This window comes from Cherax quadricarinatus, chromosome 27 (assembly GCF_038502225.1).
Source record: "Cherax quadricarinatus isolate ZL_2023a chromosome 27, ASM3850222v1, whole genome shotgun sequence".
Lineage (NCBI taxonomy): Eukaryota > Metazoa > Arthropoda > Malacostraca > Decapoda > Parastacidae > Cherax > Cherax quadricarinatus.
In genome coordinates, this window is record NC_091318.1 from 14,816,661 (window position 1) to 14,839,734 (window position 23,074).

The window sequence follows — 23,074 nt, forward strand, 5'->3', positions numbered from 1 at the left end:
AGTCCTGTATCAGTTGAAACATTTTTCAGAAGGTTGTGACATCTTTTTAACCCTTTCCACCAATATAATTTATTAATTATTAGGGTAAAGTTTTGGATCTTTACTCTGTTACCTTCATTTCTACGACTTATTTCGACCCAAGAATTTCATTATATTGTTTCAGTCTAGATTACTCAAGTTAGTCCACTACATGGGCGGTAGTGTAAAAAATGAAATCAAGGATAATGTGACTCATCTTCTGGCATATGCTTCCACTGGTGAAAAGTATCAGTATGCGGTAACCTTTAACATTCCTGTAATGGGGGAAGACTGGGTACATGCTGCATGGGCTCACCGTGATGAAGCAGAAGCCCGAGCGGATACCGAAACCATGGTAAGTGCACCAGAGGCTGGAATAATCATTTTGTAAAGTTATTTTGTGCCAGTGTATACCCTCTCCTCACTTAACGACATACTCGTTTACCGACACCTCGGACTTACGACGGGCTCTCTGACCAGTATTCATACCTGAATAGTACAGTGGTACCCCAAGTTTCGTACAGCTCCCAGCTCGAACAATTATTAAGTGTATTATTGTAAGTTCTTTTGTAAGTGTATTTTTGGGGGTCTGAAATGGACTAATCTAATTTACAATATTCTTTATGGGAACAAATTTGTTTGGTAATGGCACTCGAACATCCTTCTGGAACAAATTATGGCCGAAACTCAGGGTACCACTGTATATTAGAGCTGATTTCCTCTATTCTGTTTATTTCAATATACAGTATACTACTGTATAAACATTTAAAAATATACCAGAAATGTTATAAATGGTACAAAGGTGACATTAAAACAATAACAAAGATGGTTGACACGAACAAACATAGTATGCTCCTCACTTACCAAGGAATTCATTTAACAATGTGGTCTTAGGAATGGAACTCCGTTGTTAAGTGAGGAGAGGCTGTAATTAATTTATATTTCCTTTCTTTCAACACACCAGCCGTATCCCACCAAGGCAGGGTGGCCCAAAAAGAAAAATGAAAGTTTCTCTTAAATTTAGTAATTTATACAGGAGAAGGGGTTACTAGCCCCTTGCTCCCTAATTTATATTTATGAAACAAAAAAACCATTAGGTGGCTAATTGGTCGTGTAGATTTGTCGTGTTATAGCAGTATTAAAGAAGAAACGTACAAATATGGTGATGTAGTTTCCTTAATCAAACTAAAGGAGAATTGGGGTCTTCTGTTTAAGTGAATTTTTAATTGCTATAACTTTTTTTTTTTTTAAATTTACATTTTCAGTTCTTGAGAAAGCACCAAATGAATACAAATCCACCATAAATTCACAGAATGAATAATTTTTTTTTTCCAACACATCGGCTGTCTCCCACCGAGGCAGTGACCCAAAAAAAAGAAAGAAGCTCTTTCACCATCATTCACACAACATCACTGTCTTTGCAGAGGTGCCCAGACATAACAGTTCAGATGCCACTCCAAACAGCCAATATCCCAGATCCCTCCTTTAAAGCACAGGCATTGTGCTTCCCACTTTCAGGACTCTAGTCCAGCTAACCGGTTTCCCTGAACCCCTTCATGAAATATTACCCTGCTTACTCGTCAACAGCTCACCAGGTCCAAAAACCATTTGTCTCCATTCACTCCTATGTAACATGCTCACACATGCCTGTTGCATGTCCAGGCCCCTTTCACACGAAACCTCTTTATATGAATATACAGTGGACCCTCAACGAATGGCGGCACTAAGGAACAGCAATTTTGTCTAACGGCTCTTTTTGGGTTAAAAAAAGGTCTTAGCCAACGCCAAAAAACTCTGCCAACGACGTTCGTCCGGAATACGTCCATATGCCCGGAGCGCGGCCTGAGCGGGCCCAGCCACTCCAAGACTCAGTGTGCCATTGTTTACAAGCTGTTGCGGTTTGTTTCCACATGTGCCTCCCATATATTTTGGATTATTCCACTGTTTTTAGTGCTTGTAACTGCTAAATAAGCCACCATGGGCCCCAAGAAAGCTTCTAGTGCAAGCCTGTGTTAAAAAGGGTGAGAATTACGATGGAAATGAAGGAAATCATTGAAAAATACAAGAGTGGAGTCTGTATGGCTTAGTTGGAAAGGCAATGCAACAAATCACATTCAACCATCAGTACTATCTTGGCGAACAGACAGGCAATCAAGGAAGCTGTTGCTGCGAAAGGTTCAAGTATGTTTCCAAAACAGAGACTGCAAATAATTGAAGAGGTAGAGAGACTGTTATTGGTATGGATAAACGAAAAACAATTATCAGGTGATAGTGTTTCTCAGTCTGTAATTTGTGAGAAGGCAAGGAAGTTGCATGATGATCTCATTAAGAAAATGCCTCAAAATAGTGCTGCTGCTGCTGATGAATTTAAGGCCACCAAAGGCTGATTTGAGAGATTTAAGATTCGTAGTGGCATACACAGTGTGGTGGTAAGGCATGGTGAGGCAGCTAGTTCAGACAAAAATGTGGCTGAAAAATATGTGAAGGACTTTAAGGAATACATAGAGAGTGAAAACTTAAAACTTGAACAAGTGTTTGATTGTGACGAAACAGGCCTGTTTTGGAAGAAAATGCCAAACAGGACCTACATTACTCAGGAGGAAAAGGACATAAACCTATGAAAGACAGGCTGACATTATTGTTGTGTAGTAATGCTAGTGGTGATTGCAAAGTGAAGCCTTTATTGGTGTATTACTGATACTCCCAGAGTGTTAAAGAAAAACAATATCGTCAAGGGTAATTTGTGTGTGCTGTGGAGATCAAACAGTAAGGCATGGGTCACTAGGTAATTTTTCTTGGACTGGTTTTATGGTGTGTTTGGCCCCACTGAAAAATTACCTCCAGGAAAAGAAATTGTCACTAAGGTGCCTCCTGGTAATGGACAATGCTCCTGCTCATCCTCATGACTTGCAAAAGGAAATTGCAGAGTAGTTTGGTTTCGTTAAGTGAAGTTTTTACCTCCTAATACAACTCTCCTCCAGCCCATGGACCAGCAGGTCATTTCAAACTTCAAAAAAACTCTACTCAAAAGCATTGTTTAAAAAGTGCTTTGAAGTGACCTCAGACACTCAATTGACCCTAAGAGAGTTTTGGAAAGATCACTTCAATATCCTCAGTTGTGTAAACCTTATAGGTAAGGCTTGAGAGGGAGTGACTAAGAGGACCTTGAACTCTGCTTGGAGGAAACTGTGGCCAGAATGTGTAGAACAGAGGGATTTTGAAGGGTTTGGGGGCTAACCCTCAGGAGGCTATGCCAGTAGTAGAAGCTATTGTGTCATTGGGAAGTCCTTGGGGTTGGAGGTTTGTGACGAGGGTGTGGAAGAGTTGGTGCAGAATGACGAGGAAGAACTAACCACTGCAGACCTGCAAGAGCTTCAGGTGTAACAGCAACAGATCACGTCTCAGGAATGTTCTTCATAGCAGGATGAACAGAGACGGAGGAAGATGACTTCGGCAAGGATTAGGGAAATGTGTTCAATGTTTACAAAGGTGCAAGCATTTATCGATGAATTTTATCCTGTCACAGCTGTTGCAAGCTGCATTAGGGAAATCTTAGTCACGTGAGAAACAGAGCTCTCTTGACAGATATTTTGTGCAACAGGGGTCCAGTGACTCTCAAGCTGGTCATAGTGGCATTAAAAAACCAAGAAGGGAGGCAACCCCAGCAAAGGACTTGGTACCTAAGTCTTTATGGAAGGGGATTCTCCTTCCAAGCAATAACAATCCTGAATCTTCCCTGCTGCTGGCACATCACTCATCAACTCCACAATAAAGGTAAGTGGCATTTAATTATTGTTTATTTTGCATGTCACATTCGTTTTGGTGTAAGGAAGTGTATATTTCATGTAAAAAAAAAATCTTTTTTCAGACTTTGGGGTGTCAGGAACGGATTAATTCTATTTCTATTATTTCTTGTGGGGAAAATTAATTCGACTAACGGCAAGCTCTCAGGAACGGATTAATGCCGTTGGTTGAGGGTCCACTGTATGTACAAACAAATCAATGTATATGATAGAGCAACAGCGCATATAAAAATAATTTAATTCACTTTACTGCAACCCTCTGTAATGGCTTCAATGTCGAGAAGCATTGACACATCAACCATTTGAGCTATAGTATGTACTGTAGATCTAGTGTTGCTCCTGTACGTATTGAATATGAATACATAAAATTTATCAAAAAATATAGAAATAAAAGTCAGTTTTAAAAACGTACTACAGGGCTTTTCAGCATAATTTACTCATTGCTGATTATTGGATGATGACAACACCATTTGCTGCACTAGTAATATTTGTCCCAGAGATCAGGTCTGGAAGAGTTTGTATGTATTTTCATAGTATTGGTCGAGCTTAAGGCTGGTTTGAAACTTAGAAATGAAAATTTAAAAGATTGGCATTGATTATGTAAATCAAAATTCCAGTTGAGGGAGAACCAACTTTGAGAACTATCACTTTACTGCAATGTATGAAGTAAATGACATCAAAAGTATCTGATAGATTTTCTTTTTTTTCATAGATATAATACACAAAACAGTCCATTTGTTTTTCCCATCAGGCGAAGTACAAATTGAAAGTGTTTCAAAACTTGCGTATTGTGCTAGAAGGGTTCCCAGATGAAGAGAAGATCCAAATGGAGGACCTGGTGCAGAACAATGGAGGAATACTCACCACTCTTGATGACCAGCAGGCTACACATGTGGTATGTGTGCATTTTGGTGTATTTTTATTTTTCAACACGTTGGCCTTCTCCCACTGAGGCAGGTACATTTCTAGTATAATTATAATGTTAGTTATGTAGCTGTCCATTAATTTTCAAGACAAAAATGATTACTGCTTTCTCCAAGTGCCTCATCAGTCAGGCCATGATGGATCTGTTGGCTTGCAGGTCACCAACAGCAACAGCTGGGTTGAACAGGCAGTCAAAAGAATCGTGCTCCAGGCCGGGCTGTGTAGGTAGGAATACCTAAACTTTAGAAAACAGAAGTACAGTAGACTCCTGCTTAACCTAAATAAGGACTGGAAAACAGTTCATTAAGTGGAAAATACGTTAACGTGGACACATTTGTCCATAGAAGCTAGCATTATAATTTGAGATGTGGACTGCAGCAAAAGTAAATTTTTTTTTTTTTTTTTTTTTAAAGGGGGATGAAATTCATGGCTGTATGCTGTACTTGAGAGACTGGCCTTTCCATCTTCCTTTCCTTCCCTTACTTTTTCCCATACCTTTTTTTTTTTATTCTTCTATTCTTTCCATCTCCCATTCTCTAAAATAATGCTTCATGTAGAAAACAGATATGGTATTTTAATTTTTCTAATAGGAAAGAAGAGGCTAAAATAGAAATGTATAAAAAAAAAAAAATAGGCTCCAGTTGTTCTCCATTTGTACTATAAGAAATTCCCTTAACTGATAACCTGTGGTAACTTTCTCTGAGTAGCACTTTTCTAAGATTATATATATGGACCAGAGGTTCCAAAATTAGATGTATTGAGGGATTTAAAATATTAGGTGTACTCATCTGTATATGCCCTTGTACAAATCGTTGTTTTCAATTATTTTTTAGGTATTGGAAGATCAGACCGTGACAGAGAAGCCAGCTGACTGTCCACCACGAGCACATGTTGTCAAAGCTGAATGGTTTTGGACTTCAATACAAATGGAAGCTTGCCCCGATGAAAAACTTCATCTTTTTGAAGAAACGGTAAAAACATTTAATGGCTTATTGACATTTATCTCGGCAGTGATTCTCTTTATTTCTTTAAGATATACGTACAAACATGAAAGGTATATGAGCAATAAATCAGTCTTTAAATTTATGAAGGATGAGGTTAATCATAAAATTGATGAAAGAAAAAAGGTGAGTGGTGCATTGAGGTAAATGTGGAGGCAAAAAATGTTATCTATGGAGGCAAAGAAGGGAATGTATGAAAGTATAGTAGTACCAACACTCTTATATGGGTGTGAAGCTTGGGTTGTAAATGCTGCAGCGAGGAGGCAGTTGGAGGCAGTGGAGATGTCCTGTCTAAGGGCAATGTGTGGTGTAAATATTATGCAGAATATTCGGAGTGTGGAAATTAGGAGGTGTGGTGTTAATAAAAGCATTAGTCAGAGGGCTGAAGAGGGTTTATTGAGGTGGTTTGGTCATTTAGAGAGAATGGATCAAAGTAGAATGACATGGAGAGCGTATAAATCTGTAGGGGAAGGAAGGCGGGGTAGGGGTCGTCCTCGAAAAGGTTGGAGGGAGGGGGTAAAGGAGGTGTTGTGGGCGAGGGGTTTGGACTTCCAGCAAGCGTGCATGAGCATATTAGATAGGAGTGAATGGAGACGAATGGTATTTGGGACCTGACGAGCTGTTGGAGTGTGAGCAGGGTAATATTTAGTGAAGGGATTCAGGAAAACCGGCTATTTTATATAACCGGACTTGAGTCCTGGAAATGGGAAGTATAATGCCTGCACTCTAAAGGAGGGGTTTGGGATATTGGCAGTTTGGAGGGATATATTGTATATTTTTATATGTATATACTTCTTTTTAAACTGTTGTATTCTGGGCACCTCTGCAAAAACAGTGATTATGTGTGAGTGAGGTGAAAGTGTTGAATGATGATGAAAATATTTTCGTTTCGGGGATTTTCTTTCTTTTTGGGTCACCCTGCCTCGGTGGGAGACGGCAGACTTGTTGAAAAAAAAAAATTGTTCTTATTCATATATACAGTATTCAATTTGGTCTTTCTTTTCTTCAGAATATTAGTAATATAATGAGTCCACGGCAGATGTTTTCATCACCAAACACACCAGGGTCTCGGAGTCGTCGACGTAAAAGACTAAGAGAAACTGTGCAACATTTAGCTCAGGATGATTCACCCTCCACTTTACCATCTGCTCCACCTGCAAGGTACAGCTACTGGTTTTTATTTGACATTCAGTATACCTAATATTTGTAAAGTAATAATCCAAATGCCTTTTTTTTTTTGTTTTCTTGTTTGACTCCTAGTTACAGTGGAACCCCGGTTTTCGTCCGGTCTGGTTATCATACAGTTCACTTTTCTACCATTTTTTCAGCAAAATTTTCCCCATTTTCATACATCCACTCAGAAATAGTCCATACCAGACGCGTCTGCCTGCCCGTGGGACACGGCCGCTCATACGTTTGTGACTCAGTCTGCTTTTCTTACTCGTAGAGGGTGGTAGTGGTAGTGATGGTGGTAGAGGGTGGTAGAGGGTGGTAGTGATGGTGGTAGAGGGTGGTAGTGATGGTGGTAGAGGGTGGTAGTGATGGTGGTAGTAATGGTGGTAGAGGTTGGTAGTAATGGTGGTAGAGGTTGGTAATGATTGTGGTAGAGGGTGGTAATGGTTTTGATTGTGGTAGAGGGTGGTAGCGATGGTGGTAGAGGGTGGTAGCGATGGTCATAGAGGGTGGTAGTGATGGTGGTAGAGGGTGATAGTGATGGTGGTAGAGGATGATAGTGATGGTGGTAGAGGGTAGTAGTGGTTGTGATGGTGGTAGAGGGTGGTAGTGGTTGTGATGGTGGTAGAGGGTGGTAGTGATGGTGATAGAGGATGATAGTGATAGTGGTTGAGGGTGGTAATGGTTGTGATTGTGGTAGAGGGTGGTAGCGATGGTGGTAGAGGGTGGTAGCGATGGTCGTAGAGGGTGGTAGTGATGGTAGAGGGTGGTAGTGATGGTAGAGGGTGGTAGTGATGGTGGTAGAGGGTGATAGTGATGGTGGTAGAGGGTGGTAGTGGTTGTGATGGTGGTAGAGGGTGGTAGTGATAGTGGTAGAGGGTGGTAATGGTTGTGATGGTGGTAGAGGGTGGTAGCAATGGTGGTAGAGGGTGATTGTGGTGGTGGTAGAGGGTGATAGTGATGATAGAGGGTCGTAGTAATGGTGGTAGGGATGGTGGTAGAAGGTGGTAGTGATGGTAGAAGAGGGTGGTAGCAGTTGTGATGGTGGTAAAGGGTGGTAGTAATTGTGCTAGAGGGTGGTGGTGATGGTGGTAGAGATAACCTCTCCTCCCTCTCCCTTCCTTGCCGTCTTCCATGTGCCAACAAGAGTCTTCAATAAAGGTAAAAGTGATTTAAATGTTCATTTATCCATTTCATTAGTGCTTTAGATGGGACAAAGGGAAAATGGCAACAGCAAGTAAGAAGAGAGGTGAAAGTGTGTAAACTAAGGAAGGAGGAAGTTAGGGTGAGATATAAGCAACTATTGCCAGAAAGGTGGGCTAGTGCAAAGATGAGTAGTGGGGGGGGGGGGGGGTTGAAGAGGGTTGGAATAGTTTTAAAAATGCAGTATTAGAATGTGGGGCAGACGTTTGTGGTTATAGGAGGGTGGGTGCAGGAGGAAAGAGGTGTGATTGGTGGAATGATGAAGTAAAGGGTGTGATAAAAGAGAAAAAGATATAGCTTATGAGAGGCTTTTACAAAGCAGAAGTGTTATAAGAAGAGCAGAGTATATGGAGAGTAAAAGAAAGGTGAAGAGTGTGGTGAGAGAGTGCAAAAGTAGAGCAGATGATAGAAAGGGAGAGACACTGTCAAGAGATTTTGCAAAAAATATGAAAAAAATTTGGAGTGAGATAAACAAGTTAAGAAAACCTAAGGAACAAATGGATTTGTCAGTTAAAAACAGAGTAGGGGAGTTAGTAGATGGGGAGCTGGAGGTATTGGGTAGATGGTGGGAATATTTTGAGGAACTTTTAAATGTTGATGAAGAAAGGGAGGTGGTAATTTCATGCATTGGCCAGGGAGGTATAACATCTTTTAGGAGTGAAGAAGAGCAGGATGTAAATGTGGGGGAGGCACATGAGGCATTATGTAGAATGAAAGGGGGTAAAGCAGCTGGAACTGACAAAAAAAAAAAAATTTTTTTTGTGAAATATGCATTTCCCTACAAAGAAAACAATGAGACATGCACAACTATATAAATAAATGTTAAAATGACACTTACCTTTATTGAAGAGTATTGATGAGTGATGAGACACTTTTTCTTGAACACTCTGTGATTTTCAGAGTGATACATGAATAAAGGCTTCACTTGGCAATCCCCACTAGCATTACAACAAAACAAGAAAGTTAGCCTGTTTTTCATAGGCTTGTGTCCTGTGAGTGCCTTTTCCTCCTGAGTAATGTAGGTCCTGTTAGGCATTTTCTTCTAGGACAGGCCTGTTTCGTCACAATTGAACACTTGTTGGGGTTGGAATTTTTCAGCTTTGCCATGCCTTATCACACTGTGTATGCCACTATGATTCTTAAATCTCTCAAACCAACCTTTGCTGGACTTAAATTCACCAGTATGAGCACTAGTTCCAGGCATTTTTTTCTGTTCACCTGGGCGTTAGTCGACTGGTGTGGGTCACATCCTGGGGGACAAGATTAAGGACTCCAGTCCTCGATGACTCACTGACTTTCTTGGGTTATCCTGGGTTGATAACCCTCTGGGGTTAATTGTTTCTCAGTAATTGTTTCTCGTTCAGCCACATCAACAACAGTCTTTCCACATCTTCAAGTAGTACAGCTGACGGTGGTGCAGCAACAGGTGACGGTGGTGCAGCAGCAGCTGACCGTGGTATGATGGTATTTCGACAGTGTTTCTCACCCTTTTTACCACAGGGTTGGGACTAGAAGCTTTCTTTGAGCCCATGGTGGCTTATTTAGCAGTTACAAGCACTATAAACAGTGGAATAATACAAAATGTATCGAATGTGTGCATGAAACCAGTCACCCTGGCTTGTAAACAATGATGGCAGGGCAGCTGAGGGGCTCAGGCTGGACGGACAGGTTCGGGATGAATCACGTTGGGCGAGTTTTTTATTGTTAGGCGGGCCAAAAATTTTACGCTCAAGCACTTTGTTAGGCGAATTTAACGTTATGCGATGTGTTCGTTAGCTGCGGGTCCACTGTATTTGGGTGTTGACGTGTCAGCGGATGGGTTTGTGAAGGATGAGGTTAACCATAGAATTGATGAAGGAAAAAAGCACAGAATGAATATAACTTGTGCATTAAAATTTATGAATTTAGAACATGGTGAACAATGATAGAAGTGAAATATCCTTTCTCTTTGGAAAATATCACCTATGAGGTGCCATGGATTCTGCCAGAGGGAGCAGAAGCATTGTCTGAACCAAGAAGTCATATCTCCTGGGATATGGGACAGTTACCAGAGATCTGGAAGACAGCAAAAGCAGTCCCTATTTTTAAAAAAAGCAGACAAGCAGGAAATGTTGAACTGTATGCCAGTTTCTCTGCAATTCATACCATGTAAGGTAAAGGAGAAAATTATTGTAGAACGCTTTGAGATATGTGATCTAGTAAACAATAACCAGCATCGGTTAAGAAAATATAGGTCTTGTCTTACCATCTTGTTGGAGTTCTGTGATTAAACAACAGATAAGCACCAGGGTGTGTAAAGCCAGAAATTTTAAAGTGAATATTGATAAGAATAAGGTGATAAGGGTATCAAACGATTTAGATAAAGAAAAATTGGACATCACATTGGGGAGAGGGGGGTATGGAAGAAGTGAATTTTTTTTTTTTTATTAGCACACTGGCCGATTCCCACCAAGGCAGGGTGGCCCGAAAAAGAAAAACTTTCACCATCATTCACTCCATCACTGTCTTGCAAGAAGGGTGCTTTACACTACCGTTTTTAAACTGCAACATTAACACCCATCCTTCAGAGTGCAGGCACTGTATTTCCCATCTCCAGGACTCAAGTCCGGCCTGCCGGTTTCCCTGAATCCCTTCATAAATGTTACTTTGCTCACACTCCAATAGCACGTCAAGTATTAACAACCATTTGTCTCCATTCACTCCTATCAAACACGCTCATGCATGCCCGCTGAAGTCCAAGCCCTTCGCACACAAAACCTCCTTTACCCCCTCCCTCCAACCTTTCCTAGGCCGACCCCTACCCCGCCTTCCTACCACTGCAGACTGATACACTCTTGAAGTCATTCTGTTTCGCTCCATTCTCTCTACATGTCCGAACCACCTCAACAACCCTTCCTCAGCCCTCTGGACAACAGTTTTGGCAATCCCGCACCTCCTCCTAACTTCCAAACTACGAATTCTCTGCATTATATTCACACCACACATTGCCCTCATACATGACATCTCCACTGCCTCCAGCCTTCTCCTCGCTGCAACATATACTCTCATACATTCCCCTCTTTGCCTCCAAGGACAAAGTTCTTTGTCTCCACAGACTCCTAAGTGCACTGCTCACCCTTTTCCCCTCATCATTTCTATGATTCACCTCATCTTTCATAGACCCATCCGCTGACACGTCCACTCCCAAATATCTGAATACATTCACCTCCTCCATACTTTCTCCCTCCAATCTGATATCCAATCTTTCATCACCTAATCTTTTTGTTATCCTCATAACCTTACTCTTTCCTTTTACATACCCTACCAAATTCATCCACCAACCTCTGCAACTTCTCTTCAGAATCTCCCAAGAGCAGTGTCATCAGCAAAGAGCAACTGTAACAACTCCCACTTTATGTGTGATTCTTTATCTTTTAACTCCACGCCTTTTGCCAAGACCCTCGCATTTACTTCTCTTACAACCCCATCTATAAATATATTAAACAACCATGGTGACATCACACATCCTTGTCTAAGGCCTACTTTTACTGGGAAATAATCTCCCTCTTTCCTACATACTCTAACTTGAGCTTCACTATCCTCGTAAAACCTCTTCACTGCTTTCAGTAACCTACCTCCAATACCATACACCTGCAACATCTGCCACATTGCCCCCCTATCCACCCTGTCATACTCCTTTTCCAAATCCATAAATGCCACAAAAACCTCTTTAGCCTTATCTAAATACTGTTCACTTATATGTTTCACTGTAAACACCTGGTCCACACACCCCCTATCTTTCCTAAAGCCTCCTTGTTCATTTGCTATCCTATTCTCTGTCTTACTCTTAATTCTTTCAATAATAACTCTACCATACACTTTACCAGGTATACTCAACAGACTTCTTCTCTTTCAACAAACCGGCCGTATCCCACCGAGGCAGGGTGGCCCTAAAAGAAAAACAAAAGTTTCTCTTTTTAAATTTAGTAATTTATGCGGGAGAAGGGGTTACTAGCCCCTTGCTCCCGGCATTTTAGTCGCCTCTTACAACACGCATGGCTTACGGAGGAAGAATTCTGTTCCACTTCCCCATGGAGATAAGAGGAAATAAACAAGAACAAGAACTAGAAAGAAAATAGAAGAAAACTCAGAGGGGTATGTATATATATGCTTGTACATGTATGTGTAGTGTGCCCTAAGTGTAAGTAGAAGTAGCAAGATGTACCTGAAATCTTGCATGTTTATGAGACAGAAAAAAGACACCAGCAATCCTACCATGATGTAAAACAATTACAGGCTTCTGTTTTACACTCACTTGGCAGGATGGTAGTACCTCCCTGGGTGGTCGACTCAACAGACTTCTCCTCCTATAATTTTTGCACTCTCTTTTGTTCCCTTTGCCTTTATATACAAAGGAACTATGCATGCTCTCTGCCAAGACATGGAAGAAGTGAATGTTTTCAGATATTTGGGAGTTGACTTGTCAGCAGGTGGGTTTATGAAGGATGAAGTTAACCATACAATTGATTAAGGTAAAAAGGTGAGTGGTGCATTGAGGTATCTGTGGAGACAAAAAAAACGTTATCCATGGAGGCAAAGAAGGGAATGTATGAGATTATAATGGCTCCAACACACTTATATGGGTGTGAAGCATGGGTTGTAAATGCTGCAGTGAGGAGGCGCTGGAGGCAGTGGAGATTTCGTGTCTAAGGGCAGTGTGTGGTGTAAATATTATGCAGAGAATTTATAGTGTGGAAATTAGGAGGAGGTGTGGAGTTACTAAAAGTATTATTAGTCAGAGGGCTAAAGAGGGCCTGTTGAGGCAGTTTGGTCATTTAGAGAGAATGGAGCAAAATAGAATGACTTGGAGAGTGTATGAATCTGTTGGGGAAGGAAGACAGGGTAGGGGTCATCCCCGAAAAGGTTGGAGGGATTGGGTAAAAGAGGTTTTGTTGGTGAGGGGCTTGGACTTCCAGCAAGCATGCATGAGCGTGTTAGATAGGAGTGAATGGAGACGAGTGGTTTTTGGGACCTGACGATCTGTTGGAGTGTGAGCAGGGTAATATTTTGTGAAGGGATTCAGGGAAACTGGTTAGGCGGACTTGAGTCCTGGAAATGGGAAGTACAATGCCTGCAGTTTAAAGGAGGGTTTTAGCATATTGGCAGTTTGGAGGAATGTCTAAACTGACATATATGAGCACCTCTGCAAAGATAGTGATTATGTATGAGTGATGGTGAAAATGAATGATGATGAAAGTTTTTTTTCTTTCGTTTTGGGTTTTTCTTTCTTTGTGGGTCACCCTGTTTTTGTGGGGAGCGGCCAACGTGTTAAAAAAAAAAAAGAAATGCACCAGGAGAGAAAAAGATGGATGGATTGGATTGGCTGCATGAAGGCATTGGAGAGGCATTTGAATTGTAGTATTGGTAAGCCTCTGGCAAAACAGTGATAGAGTAAATGATGGTGAAAGTGTCTTTTTCTTTTTTAGAGTCACCCTACCTTGGTGGGAGACAGCTCATATGTTTAAAAAAAAAAAGACAGCATATTTGTGACCAAATTCTTGGAAGAATATGGAGATTAAAAATATACCATCACAGTTACAAAATGACTGGTAAATAGGTTGGTTCTTGTAAGAAATGTAAGTGTTTCTCACTAAAACTGATAAGGATAGATAAGGTCAACCTAAATAGTTTTAGATGGCTATGACATTTAGAGAATAATATCTGACAAGATTGCAGGGCAAAGAATATTCCTAAATTTGTTGAAGGAAGTACTGTACAGTGGAACCTCCCTTTTCGTTATTAATTCGTTCCAGAGAGTCCAACGAAATGTGAAATCCACTAAAACTGAAATCATTTTCCCTATAAGAAATAATGTAAATCCAATTAATCCATTCCAGCCACCCAGAAGTATTAACAAAAAAATATTTTTTTATACATTAAATATAGATTTACATACAGAAAGGAATGAGAAATCAAGTAGTATAAAACAACAGTGTAATAACATGACACCTTTACTGAAGACTCTTGGTGTATGGTAGATGGGGAGGAGGGGAGAGGGAGAAGTCACTATTGTTTGGAAGGGGAATTTTTTTCCATAAAGACTTTAGGTACCAAGTGCTTATGCGGGGTTACTTCCCTTCTTTATTTTTTAATGGCATTAGGACCAACTTGAGAGTCACTGGACCTGTCGTACAAAAAACTGTCCAGAGAGCTCTGTTTCTGGTGTCTCTTTAAAATTTGCCTAAAATGGGACATGGCACTGTCATTGTACATGTTACCGACATGGCTTGCAACAGCTTTGTTACGGTGATATTTCTGCACAAAACTTTGCAACTCACTCCACTTTGCACACATGTCCTTAATCACTGAAGAAGGCACATTCTTCCCTCTCTCTTCCTCTGAAGCATTTTCCACAGCTGTGTTCTGTTGCTGTTACAGATGAAGGTCTTGCAGCTCGTCAATGGTTAGCTCTTCACTGTGGTCCTCCACCAACTCCACATCCTAGCCACTCGCATCCAACCCTTGGAATTCCCCAATGCCACAATACAATCCACAACAGGTGTAGGGTCGACAGGGTCAGCCCCAAACCTTCAAAATCCTTCACTTGGACATATTCTGGCATCAATTTTCTCCAAGCAGAGCTCATCGTCCTAGAAGTCGCTCCCTGCCAAGCCTTATCTATAAGGCTTATGTATCAGTGGTTTTAAGATTTTTTGTTATCCTGTGATAAGTGGAGACAGTCTCCTCTGAATGGGATCAAAATCTCAACACTGGTGAAGTGATCTTTCCAGAACTCTCTTAGGGTCAGTTGAGTGTCTGAAGTCACATCAAAGCACCTTTGAAACAGTGCTTTGGTGTAGAGTTTTTTGAAGTTTGAAATGATCTGCTGGTCCATGGGCTGGATGAGAGGAGTGGTATTAGGGGGCAAGAACTTCACTGTGATGAAATTTAACTCCTCCACCATTTGGTCATCCAGGTCTGGAGGATGACCAGGAGCATTGTCCATTACCAGGAGGCACTTGAGTGGCAATTTCTTTTCCAGGAGGTATTCCTTCACACTGGGGCCAAACACTTCATTGAACCAATCAAGAAAAATTTCCCTTGTGACCCATGCCTTACTGTTAGCCTTCCACATCACACACAATTTACTCTTGGCAACACTATTTTTCTTGAACACAGAGATTTTTCAGAGTGATACACCAGTAAAGGCTTCACTTTGAAATCCCCACTAGCATTACCACAGAGCAAGAGAGTTAGCCTGTCTTTCATAGGCTTGTCCTGGCAGTCCCTTTTCCTCCTGCATAATGTAGGTTCTCATTGGCATTTTCTTCCAAAAGAGGCCTGTTTCATCACAGTTGAACACTTGTTGGGGGACGAATCCTTCAGCCTCTGTGTATTCCTTGAATTCGTGCAAAAATTTTTCAGCCCCATGTTTATCTGAACTTGCTGCCTCACCATGCCTTACAGCACTGTGTATGCCACTACACTTCTTGAATTTTTCGAACCAGCCTTTGCTGGTCACAAATTCGCTAACATCAGCACTCGTTCGAGGCATTTTCTTTACGAGATTGGCATGCAACTGCCTTGCCTTTTCACAAATTATTGACTGCACAACACTATCTCCCACTAATTGTTTCTCGTTGATCCACATCAACAACAATTTCTCGACATCTTCCTGTGTTTGTGATCTCTGTTTTGTTGTCACTTTTATCCCTTTCGCAGCATCAACTTCCTTGATTTCGTTTTTCTTCTCTGCGATGGAACTGATGGTTGATGCAGGCTTGCCGTACATCCTTGCGATGTCAATCACAAGTAGGCCACGTTCATATTTTTCAATGATTTCTTTCTTGAATTCTGTTGTGTTTCTCACCTTCTTTACCAAAGAACTGGGACTAGCAGCTTTGTTTGGGCCCATGGTGGCTTATTTAGCAGTCAAACAGAATGAACAAGTGCAAGAAACAATGAATTATTACGAAATAATTCGTATCAGCTCGCAGAGTAATGTTCAGTCAACCATAAACAAAGCGTGTGTGGGAGGTTGTGTGAGTGGCACACTCAGACCTGTACCGTACCACTGACGAGAACGAAGGAGAGCAACGACAACTGAGCCGCCAATATTTTTACCGTACCATCGACAAGAACGGAGGAACGCAACGAAAACTGAGCCAATATTTTTACAGAAAAAATCGGCCAAAACTGAAATGAGCGAAAACAGAGCCCAACGAAAAGGGAGTGGTCACTGTATTCAGCTTATTGACAAACAAAAGTGTTGGAGTACTGACTGAAAAGTTTAAGAAGAATGGAAGAACAGTAAACCCTTGATATAATACTTTAAAAATTATGGGCAAAATCCACTTCTTAAATTGTACTTTTAACTCATTTTTACTGTTTATACAGTATATTGTGTGTACAGTATGTACTTTATTAGGTACAGTGGTACCTCGAATATCGGTTGAAATTTGTTCCAGAAGGCTGTTCGAGTGCCGTTACTGAACAAACTTGTTCTCATAAGGAATAATGTAAATTAGATTAGTCCGTTTCAGACCCTCCAAAAATACACTTACAAAGCACTTACAAAAATACACTTACATAATTGTTTGAGTTGGGACCTGTTCGAAATTCGAGGTACCACTGTAAATACGTAGTATTTTTTTTTTTTTTTTAATTTAACAAACTCCCTAACAGTCCCTCTATTAATCTTGTTATATTAACCCTTTCAGGGTCCAGACTCCTGATCTGAAACTTTTCCACAGGGTCCAAGATTTAAAAAAAAAATATTTTTTCTTATGAAATGGTAGAGATTCTTTTTCTGACGGTAATAAAATAAAAAGTACGAAAATTGATGAAATTACGCTCTCATGAATTTTGTTGCATCAGTGATATTTATACATCAGCAATTTTGCCCACTTTGACTCCCATTTTAGGCCAATTACATTATTCCAGTCGACCAAATTCTTCACTATTTCGCTAGTATTAATTCTGTTTTATCAGTTGAGCACAAAAAATCGCCCAGTCAACTTTTTCGACTACCCAGTAAAGTGATAAGAAATTGGTAATTTGGCCATTTTAACAAACTATTCCAGTTTCAAAATGGGGTCCAAAATAAACCATGCAGGCATTCCTGGCACTAAACTAAAGTTTCCTCTGTTTATTTGTTATGTTTTTAGGCTTTACAAATGAATTCCATATTAATTTTTTGTTCATATAAGGAATTTTTATTCACGCCAAAAAATAGATTTACTGTTATGCAATATTGTAATAATTGTATAAATAATATCAGCACATTCATGAGTGTACGTATATTAGACCCACCAGCTGACATGTATTAGACGCGTGACGTCATTTGTTTACTCTTGAACATCGGCAAAAATTGAACATTTCCGCTACTTTGAACTCAGTTTGAAGCCATTTTCTATACTAAAACCAATCAAAATCATCTCTGTTTCTTTAATATATCTTCTATCGAATGAGACCAAGAAATTGTGAATACAGCTGTAAAAAACATACGAGAAAACACCTCCAAGTCACTGTTTTAATCCAAAAATACGATCACAGTTTTTTCTCATTATGCACTGCATGTTGCAGTACTTGTTTTATGTAGTGCACACTTGCCACATAGATGTATTCTCTCATATTTAGGCCCAGATTTACTGCTTACAGCTTATTTGAGTGGGCTGAGCTCAAGCCGTAGTTCTACGGCTTGAACCCAGGCTTCAAAGCTGTAGAACTACGGGACGGACCCTCAGAGGGTTAAAGCATCTTATTTATACGTATTCATATTTTAGGCTCATAGCCAATGTGTGGGAATTGTAGCACATTGCTGTGCAATTGTTTGTGTAATCTTACATGCATCAGTAGTTAATATTTTCAGCACTGAATTACTGTACATAAAAGTTTTCAATGATTATAAAGTATTCTAATGGATATAGGCTAGTCTTGTGCTGTGCAAGTAAGGATTGGTCACATTGAGTGCAAGTCTGTTATCCTGACACCCTCTTGGACATACCGTGACTGTAGCTCATCACTTTACTCTCAATAAAGCCTCAGAATGACTTTGTCATCTACCACTCTTAATCCTGAGACTCGTCAAACCCATTAGGATAATTTTAACTGGTGATTTATTTGGAAAACACTTAAACCTGTGATTTGTGCATAGGTTGTGTACATTTAGTTTTTTTTTTTTTTACTGTTCAGCAAACGAAGATCGTCAGTTGGTGATTTGGCATTTTTATCTGCGGATGGCTCTCTACTTGATGACACAGTTTCGACGCCAAATAGACTTGCTGGCAGGTCAGTTCTTCTGTAATGAATTTTGTATTTTAATGGATTTTTTCTTATATTAATAGTTAAATTATATTGTTTGGATTTAGTGACATGTCTGTATATTTAACCTTTTTCAAGTTACATTGTTATGTAAATTCCTGCATATGCCTTTTTTGTTTGTGCCTTAGAAAATGAGTTGCTTATTCTTATATTAATTTTTATGCTATTTTTTTAAATTGATTTAGTATTATAAACTGATAATACAATATGAAGCATTTCAGAATTTCTGTTAAGAGAGTGAAGGATGTGTAGGAATAAGCAGTAGTATAAATGATGTTACTGCTGTAGTTGTATAAAATCTTCATTGATGTATTTGTTTGAGGACTGGATTTGGCTGGTAACTTGGGTATAAAAGTGAGATGAGGAAAGATAGAAATGGAAAACTAATAGAACTGGTTTTGAGTGAGACAGTAGAATAACTAGAGATTATTGTGAATGAATTAGTTGAGTGGGGAGAAGTTGGACAGCACTGCATTTTGAATATCTGTAAATTAGAACCAAGAAGGAAAATGGATGCCAAGAATTTTGTTTTAATATTAGTGTGCAGGTTTTTGCACCTCAGTTATGTAACAGGAAGGTCTAAAGTGTTTCTGAAGTTACTCTGTATACTAGGAGATGGGTCATCTTTAACTCTTCATTTGTTTTAAGTAATATTTTCATTCATTTCCTTAGAAATTGCTATTAAAGCATAAGTTTTGAGGCAAATGACATTGAGAAATTTAAACTTTTGTTGAGTGTTTCTAGTTGTTTTTGCTAATTGCACTGGTAAAGTCACAGATTTAATATACTGAATATAAAGCTGACCCAGTGATGTAGTTTAATATTTATTTTTTTTTTTTAATTAAAAAAGTGTTGGATATGTGTCTGGCAGCAAATGTTATGCCTATAATATTTTGTAATATACTCTATATTATTTTCTGTGTTTTAAGTAAAGCCTATGGTTGCAACTTATTTTCAAGAGCTTAGTTTTTCTACCATTTTTTGTTTTTTTTTGTGTGACTTTGTCAACTATATACGTATATCATTAATTTTGGATAATGGGTTTGTTGAGAATTAGCAAAGAATTTATTTTTATTTTCTTGCTTTGCAGGTGTTACACTGAACTAGACGGGTAAGGAAAGATAGGAGATTAGCTTGGTGAGATAGCTTAGTTTGTATGCATGATGTTGATATACCCTATGTGTATTTTCATAAACAGTATTATAATTGTAGCAAGATATTCATAACATTTATGAAAGATGAATTTGTGGGCTATACACTAATTTCTCTGTGAAAAGATAAAAGAAGTAAGTGCAAGAGTTAATGTGGGGTAGATTCTCTTATATTTGTTACTGTTTTCATCTTGTGAGCTAGTATAACCATTGCAGCCTGACTATAGTAGTAGGTACATTTTTAAACAGCTTGCCAGGGTACACACTTTGGTGGCTTCATAATTGTCCTTGTAATATTTGTTTGATTTATGGTGAACAAGTTAAGCCATCTTAGACCTCTGATGTTAACACTACTTTTCCCTTATCATTTTATGACACCACTGTATAGTATGTCACTGGATTTATGTATTCTGCTCTATCATGCTAAAGTGTGATTTATTTTTGTGCTCAGATAGAGTAGAGGTGTAGTTATTTTCATGCAAAAATTATGACGAGTACACTGAACTTCTTGTGTGTGTTTGAAGGCTCTGTTTGTGTGATGTCTTTTATTTAGAAAAACTCTTCTCCTAGGATGTGTCAGGACATTAACCCTTAAACTGCTGATCATGTAAATGTATCCCAACTGGTTAAAATGCTGTTGACATAAATTTACACACACATTCTAGGGCCTCGAAAATGGTTGCGATTGGCCTGGTTAGGCTACATCAAAGTAAACAGATTTGGGCCATAGATGTGCACAGTATAAAATGAATGTGCTCAGGGTACTGTAGGAGCCAGGAAATGCCATTTCATTAGTGATATTGAACAGTAAATATACATGAAATCTATGTATTTTCAAGTGCTCAATCTAAATTCAGGGAGAACATTTTGTTAAGATAAAATAATTACTTTTTCAAAAGGGCCAGCACTGAGGGCACTTTTTATTTCAGTGCCTTTAGTAGTTTAAGGGTTAAATCCTTTAGGCAGGCTGTATGAACGTAAGTAATAATTACCGCATGCAGTGATAATATAATTGTATATTATAGAATTTAGTGTTAATAACAGATAATGATAATGTTTGTGATATAAGGATAGTTCATAATAGACACAGTACACTGTGTTGTACATAATTAGTGAGTAAATCCACAAGATTGGCATTCACTTAGAAGATGACAGAAAACAAAAATCTAAGAATGAGGCTTCTAGTGTATTAAAAAATGTCACTGAATGGATGAGGTTTTGGTGAAGTGTTAAATTAATATGGAAAAAGTTAGTTGGGTCTAGTGGAAAATATTATTATTTTTTATTTATTATCACACCGGCCGATTCCCACCAAGGCAGGGTGGCCCGAAAAAGAAAAACTTTCACCATCATTCACTCCATCACTGTCTTGCCAGAAGGGTGCTTTACACTACAGTTTTTAAACTGCAATAATTAGGAAAAAGTTTATTTAACAAAACTAGTGATCATTCCACAGTAGGTAAAGACAAAGGGATTATTAGTGAATTTGAAAACTTCACAGGAATAATTTCCTCTTAGCATAGCTAGAGAAGTATTTTACATTAATGATGAACCTAGTATAATAATTGCTAAATTTATAGGTTAAGTTAGAAGAGTTGTAGAGCAGCCTTCTTATAGTAGCAGTAAAAGCAGCTCCAATGGCTGTAGAGAAATTGTGTTACTAAGGGAACAGAAACTGCTTTAGAACAATTGTTTTAATTTGATATACTGTATGTGGCACTTGTGGAAGAGTTATTGATTGCCAGGTGAATCTATCCATGGCTGTATAATTTGGCTGAGATGTTATAGCCTTGAACTTGGAAATGCAAGCCAGTCAGTTCAGTTCTTGGTAATCTTTACACAAATTGTAACTTCCACAATGTAGCAAAATTCTCAGTTCAGAGATGGGAGTGATGGATGGTTGATTTGTTGCTGTATCCTTGAGTCACGTGTGGTTTTGGACACTTATAAAATTGTGTTAAGTAATATTTGGGGTTTTCCACATGTTTGAACACATTGTGATATATAGTTGGCATACCTGTGGACTCGTAAAAGTGGGGCTGCCATTTCAGTTTCTCTTTTACCCGATCTGTTACTTTCACCATATAGTAAAATTCCTATTTATAACAGTTAACCTAACCTTTACAGAACACAATAAGCGACAGGGTTAAGAAGTGTAAGGTAAACTTAGAAAGATAGGAGTGTCATTAATACAAGTGAAGAAGATTGTCAACATCAAATGCCTGGAGTTTTTCAGCATTTCAGTGTATAGTATAAAAAATAATGCACTAACAAAGATAGAGGTTTTCAAGAGGGACTTTGTTACTACAAACAATGCCAAATTAGTCAATTAGGGATGACTATGAGCTTGGGGACCACAGGCAGCAGTAACTTAACTGATGACAGTCATCAGGAAAGCTTTGCTTGTAGGCCTTTGATCAAGTTCAAAGAATAAAAACTTTAAAATTACAGTACAGTGGAACCTCGGCTTACGAATGCCTCACCATGCAAATTTTTCAGGATATGAACAGTCACTCGGTCGATTTTTTGCTTCTGGATATGAACAAAATTTCAGGATGCAAACTTCCCCTCAAGGGAGGTTCCTTGGTGAGGGGGCTCTTGATCTAGGGACTTGGATCTGTGCTTCAGTTCCCTAAATGAATAATAATAATAATTATTTTTATTATAATACATACGTAAATGCGAGGGTCTTGGCAAGAGGCGTGGAGTTAAAAGATAAAGAATCACACATAAAGTGGGAGTTGTCACAGTTGCTCTTTGCTGATGACACTGTGCTCTTGGGAGATTCTGAAGAGAAGTTGCAGAGGTTGGTGGATGAATTTGGTAGGGTATGCAAAAGAAGAAAATTAAAAGTGAATACAGGAAAGAGTAAGGTTATGAGGATAACAAAAAGATTAGGTGATGAAAGATTGGATATCAGATTGGAAGGAGTGAGTATGGAGGAGGTGAATGTATTCAGATATTTGGGAGTGGACGTGTCAGCGGATGGGTCTATGAAAGATGAGGTGAATCATAGAACTGATGAGGGGAAAAGGGTGAGCGGTGCACTTAGGAGTCTGTGGAGACAAAGAACTTTGTCCTTGGAGGCAAAGAGTGGAATGTATGAGAGTATAGTTTTACCAACGCTCTTATATGGGTGTGAAGCATGGGTGATGAATGTTGCAGCGAGGAGAAGGCTGGAGGCAGTGGAGATGTCATGTCTGAGGGCAATGTGTGGTGTGAATATAATGCAGAGAATTCGTAGTTTGGAAGTTAGGAGGAGGTGTGGAATTACCAAAACTGTTGTCCAGAGGGCTGAGGAAGGGTTGTTGAGGTGGTTCGGACATGTAGAGAGAATGGAGCGAAACAGAATGACTTCAAGAGTGTATCAGTCTGTAGTGGAAGGAAGGCGGGGTAGGGGTCGGCCTAGGAAAGGTTGGAGGGAGGGGGTAAAAGAGGTTTTGTGTGCGAGGGGCTTGGACTTCCAGCAGGCATGCACAAGTGTATTTGATAGGAGTGA

At 39.4% G+C, this 23,074-nt stretch overlaps 1 protein-coding gene and 1 long non-coding RNA gene across 6 annotated transcripts in view; one reads left to right on the forward strand and one right to left on the reverse strand.

Moving 5' to 3' along the window:
- Positions 1 to 10,460, reverse strand: part of LOC128691198 (uncharacterized) — a 54,101-nt gene extending 43,641 nt beyond the window's left edge. Inside the window, exons 1-2 of the long non-coding RNA XR_008407414.2 lie at positions 10,368 to 10,460; positions 4,686 to 4,962 (exon numbers count right to left, since the gene is read on the reverse strand). This is a non-coding gene — a long non-coding RNA (uncharacterized lncRNA). The remainder of the gene's footprint in view (positions 1 to 4,685; positions 4,963 to 10,367) is intronic.
- pbl (epithelial cell transforming 2 pebble) overlaps positions 1 to 23,074 on the forward strand; it is a 233,775-nt gene that overhangs the window by 50,352 nt on the left and 160,349 nt on the right. For 3 of the 5 annotated variants that reach the window (XM_053780056.2, XM_053780054.2, XM_053780058.2), the window contains 6 exons: positions 164 to 373; positions 4,573 to 4,716; positions 5,579 to 5,716; positions 6,756 to 6,907; positions 18,296 to 18,391; positions 19,515 to 19,535. In XM_053780056.2, coding sequence (XP_053636031.1) covers positions 164 to 373; positions 4,573 to 4,716; positions 5,579 to 5,716; positions 6,756 to 6,907; positions 18,296 to 18,391; positions 19,515 to 19,535 — 761 coding nt within the window. The remainder of the gene's footprint in view (positions 1 to 163; positions 374 to 4,572; positions 4,717 to 5,578; positions 5,717 to 6,755; positions 6,908 to 18,295; positions 18,392 to 19,514; positions 19,536 to 23,074) is intronic. The other 2 variants (XM_053780057.2, XM_053780055.2) reach the window with 2 other exon arrangements.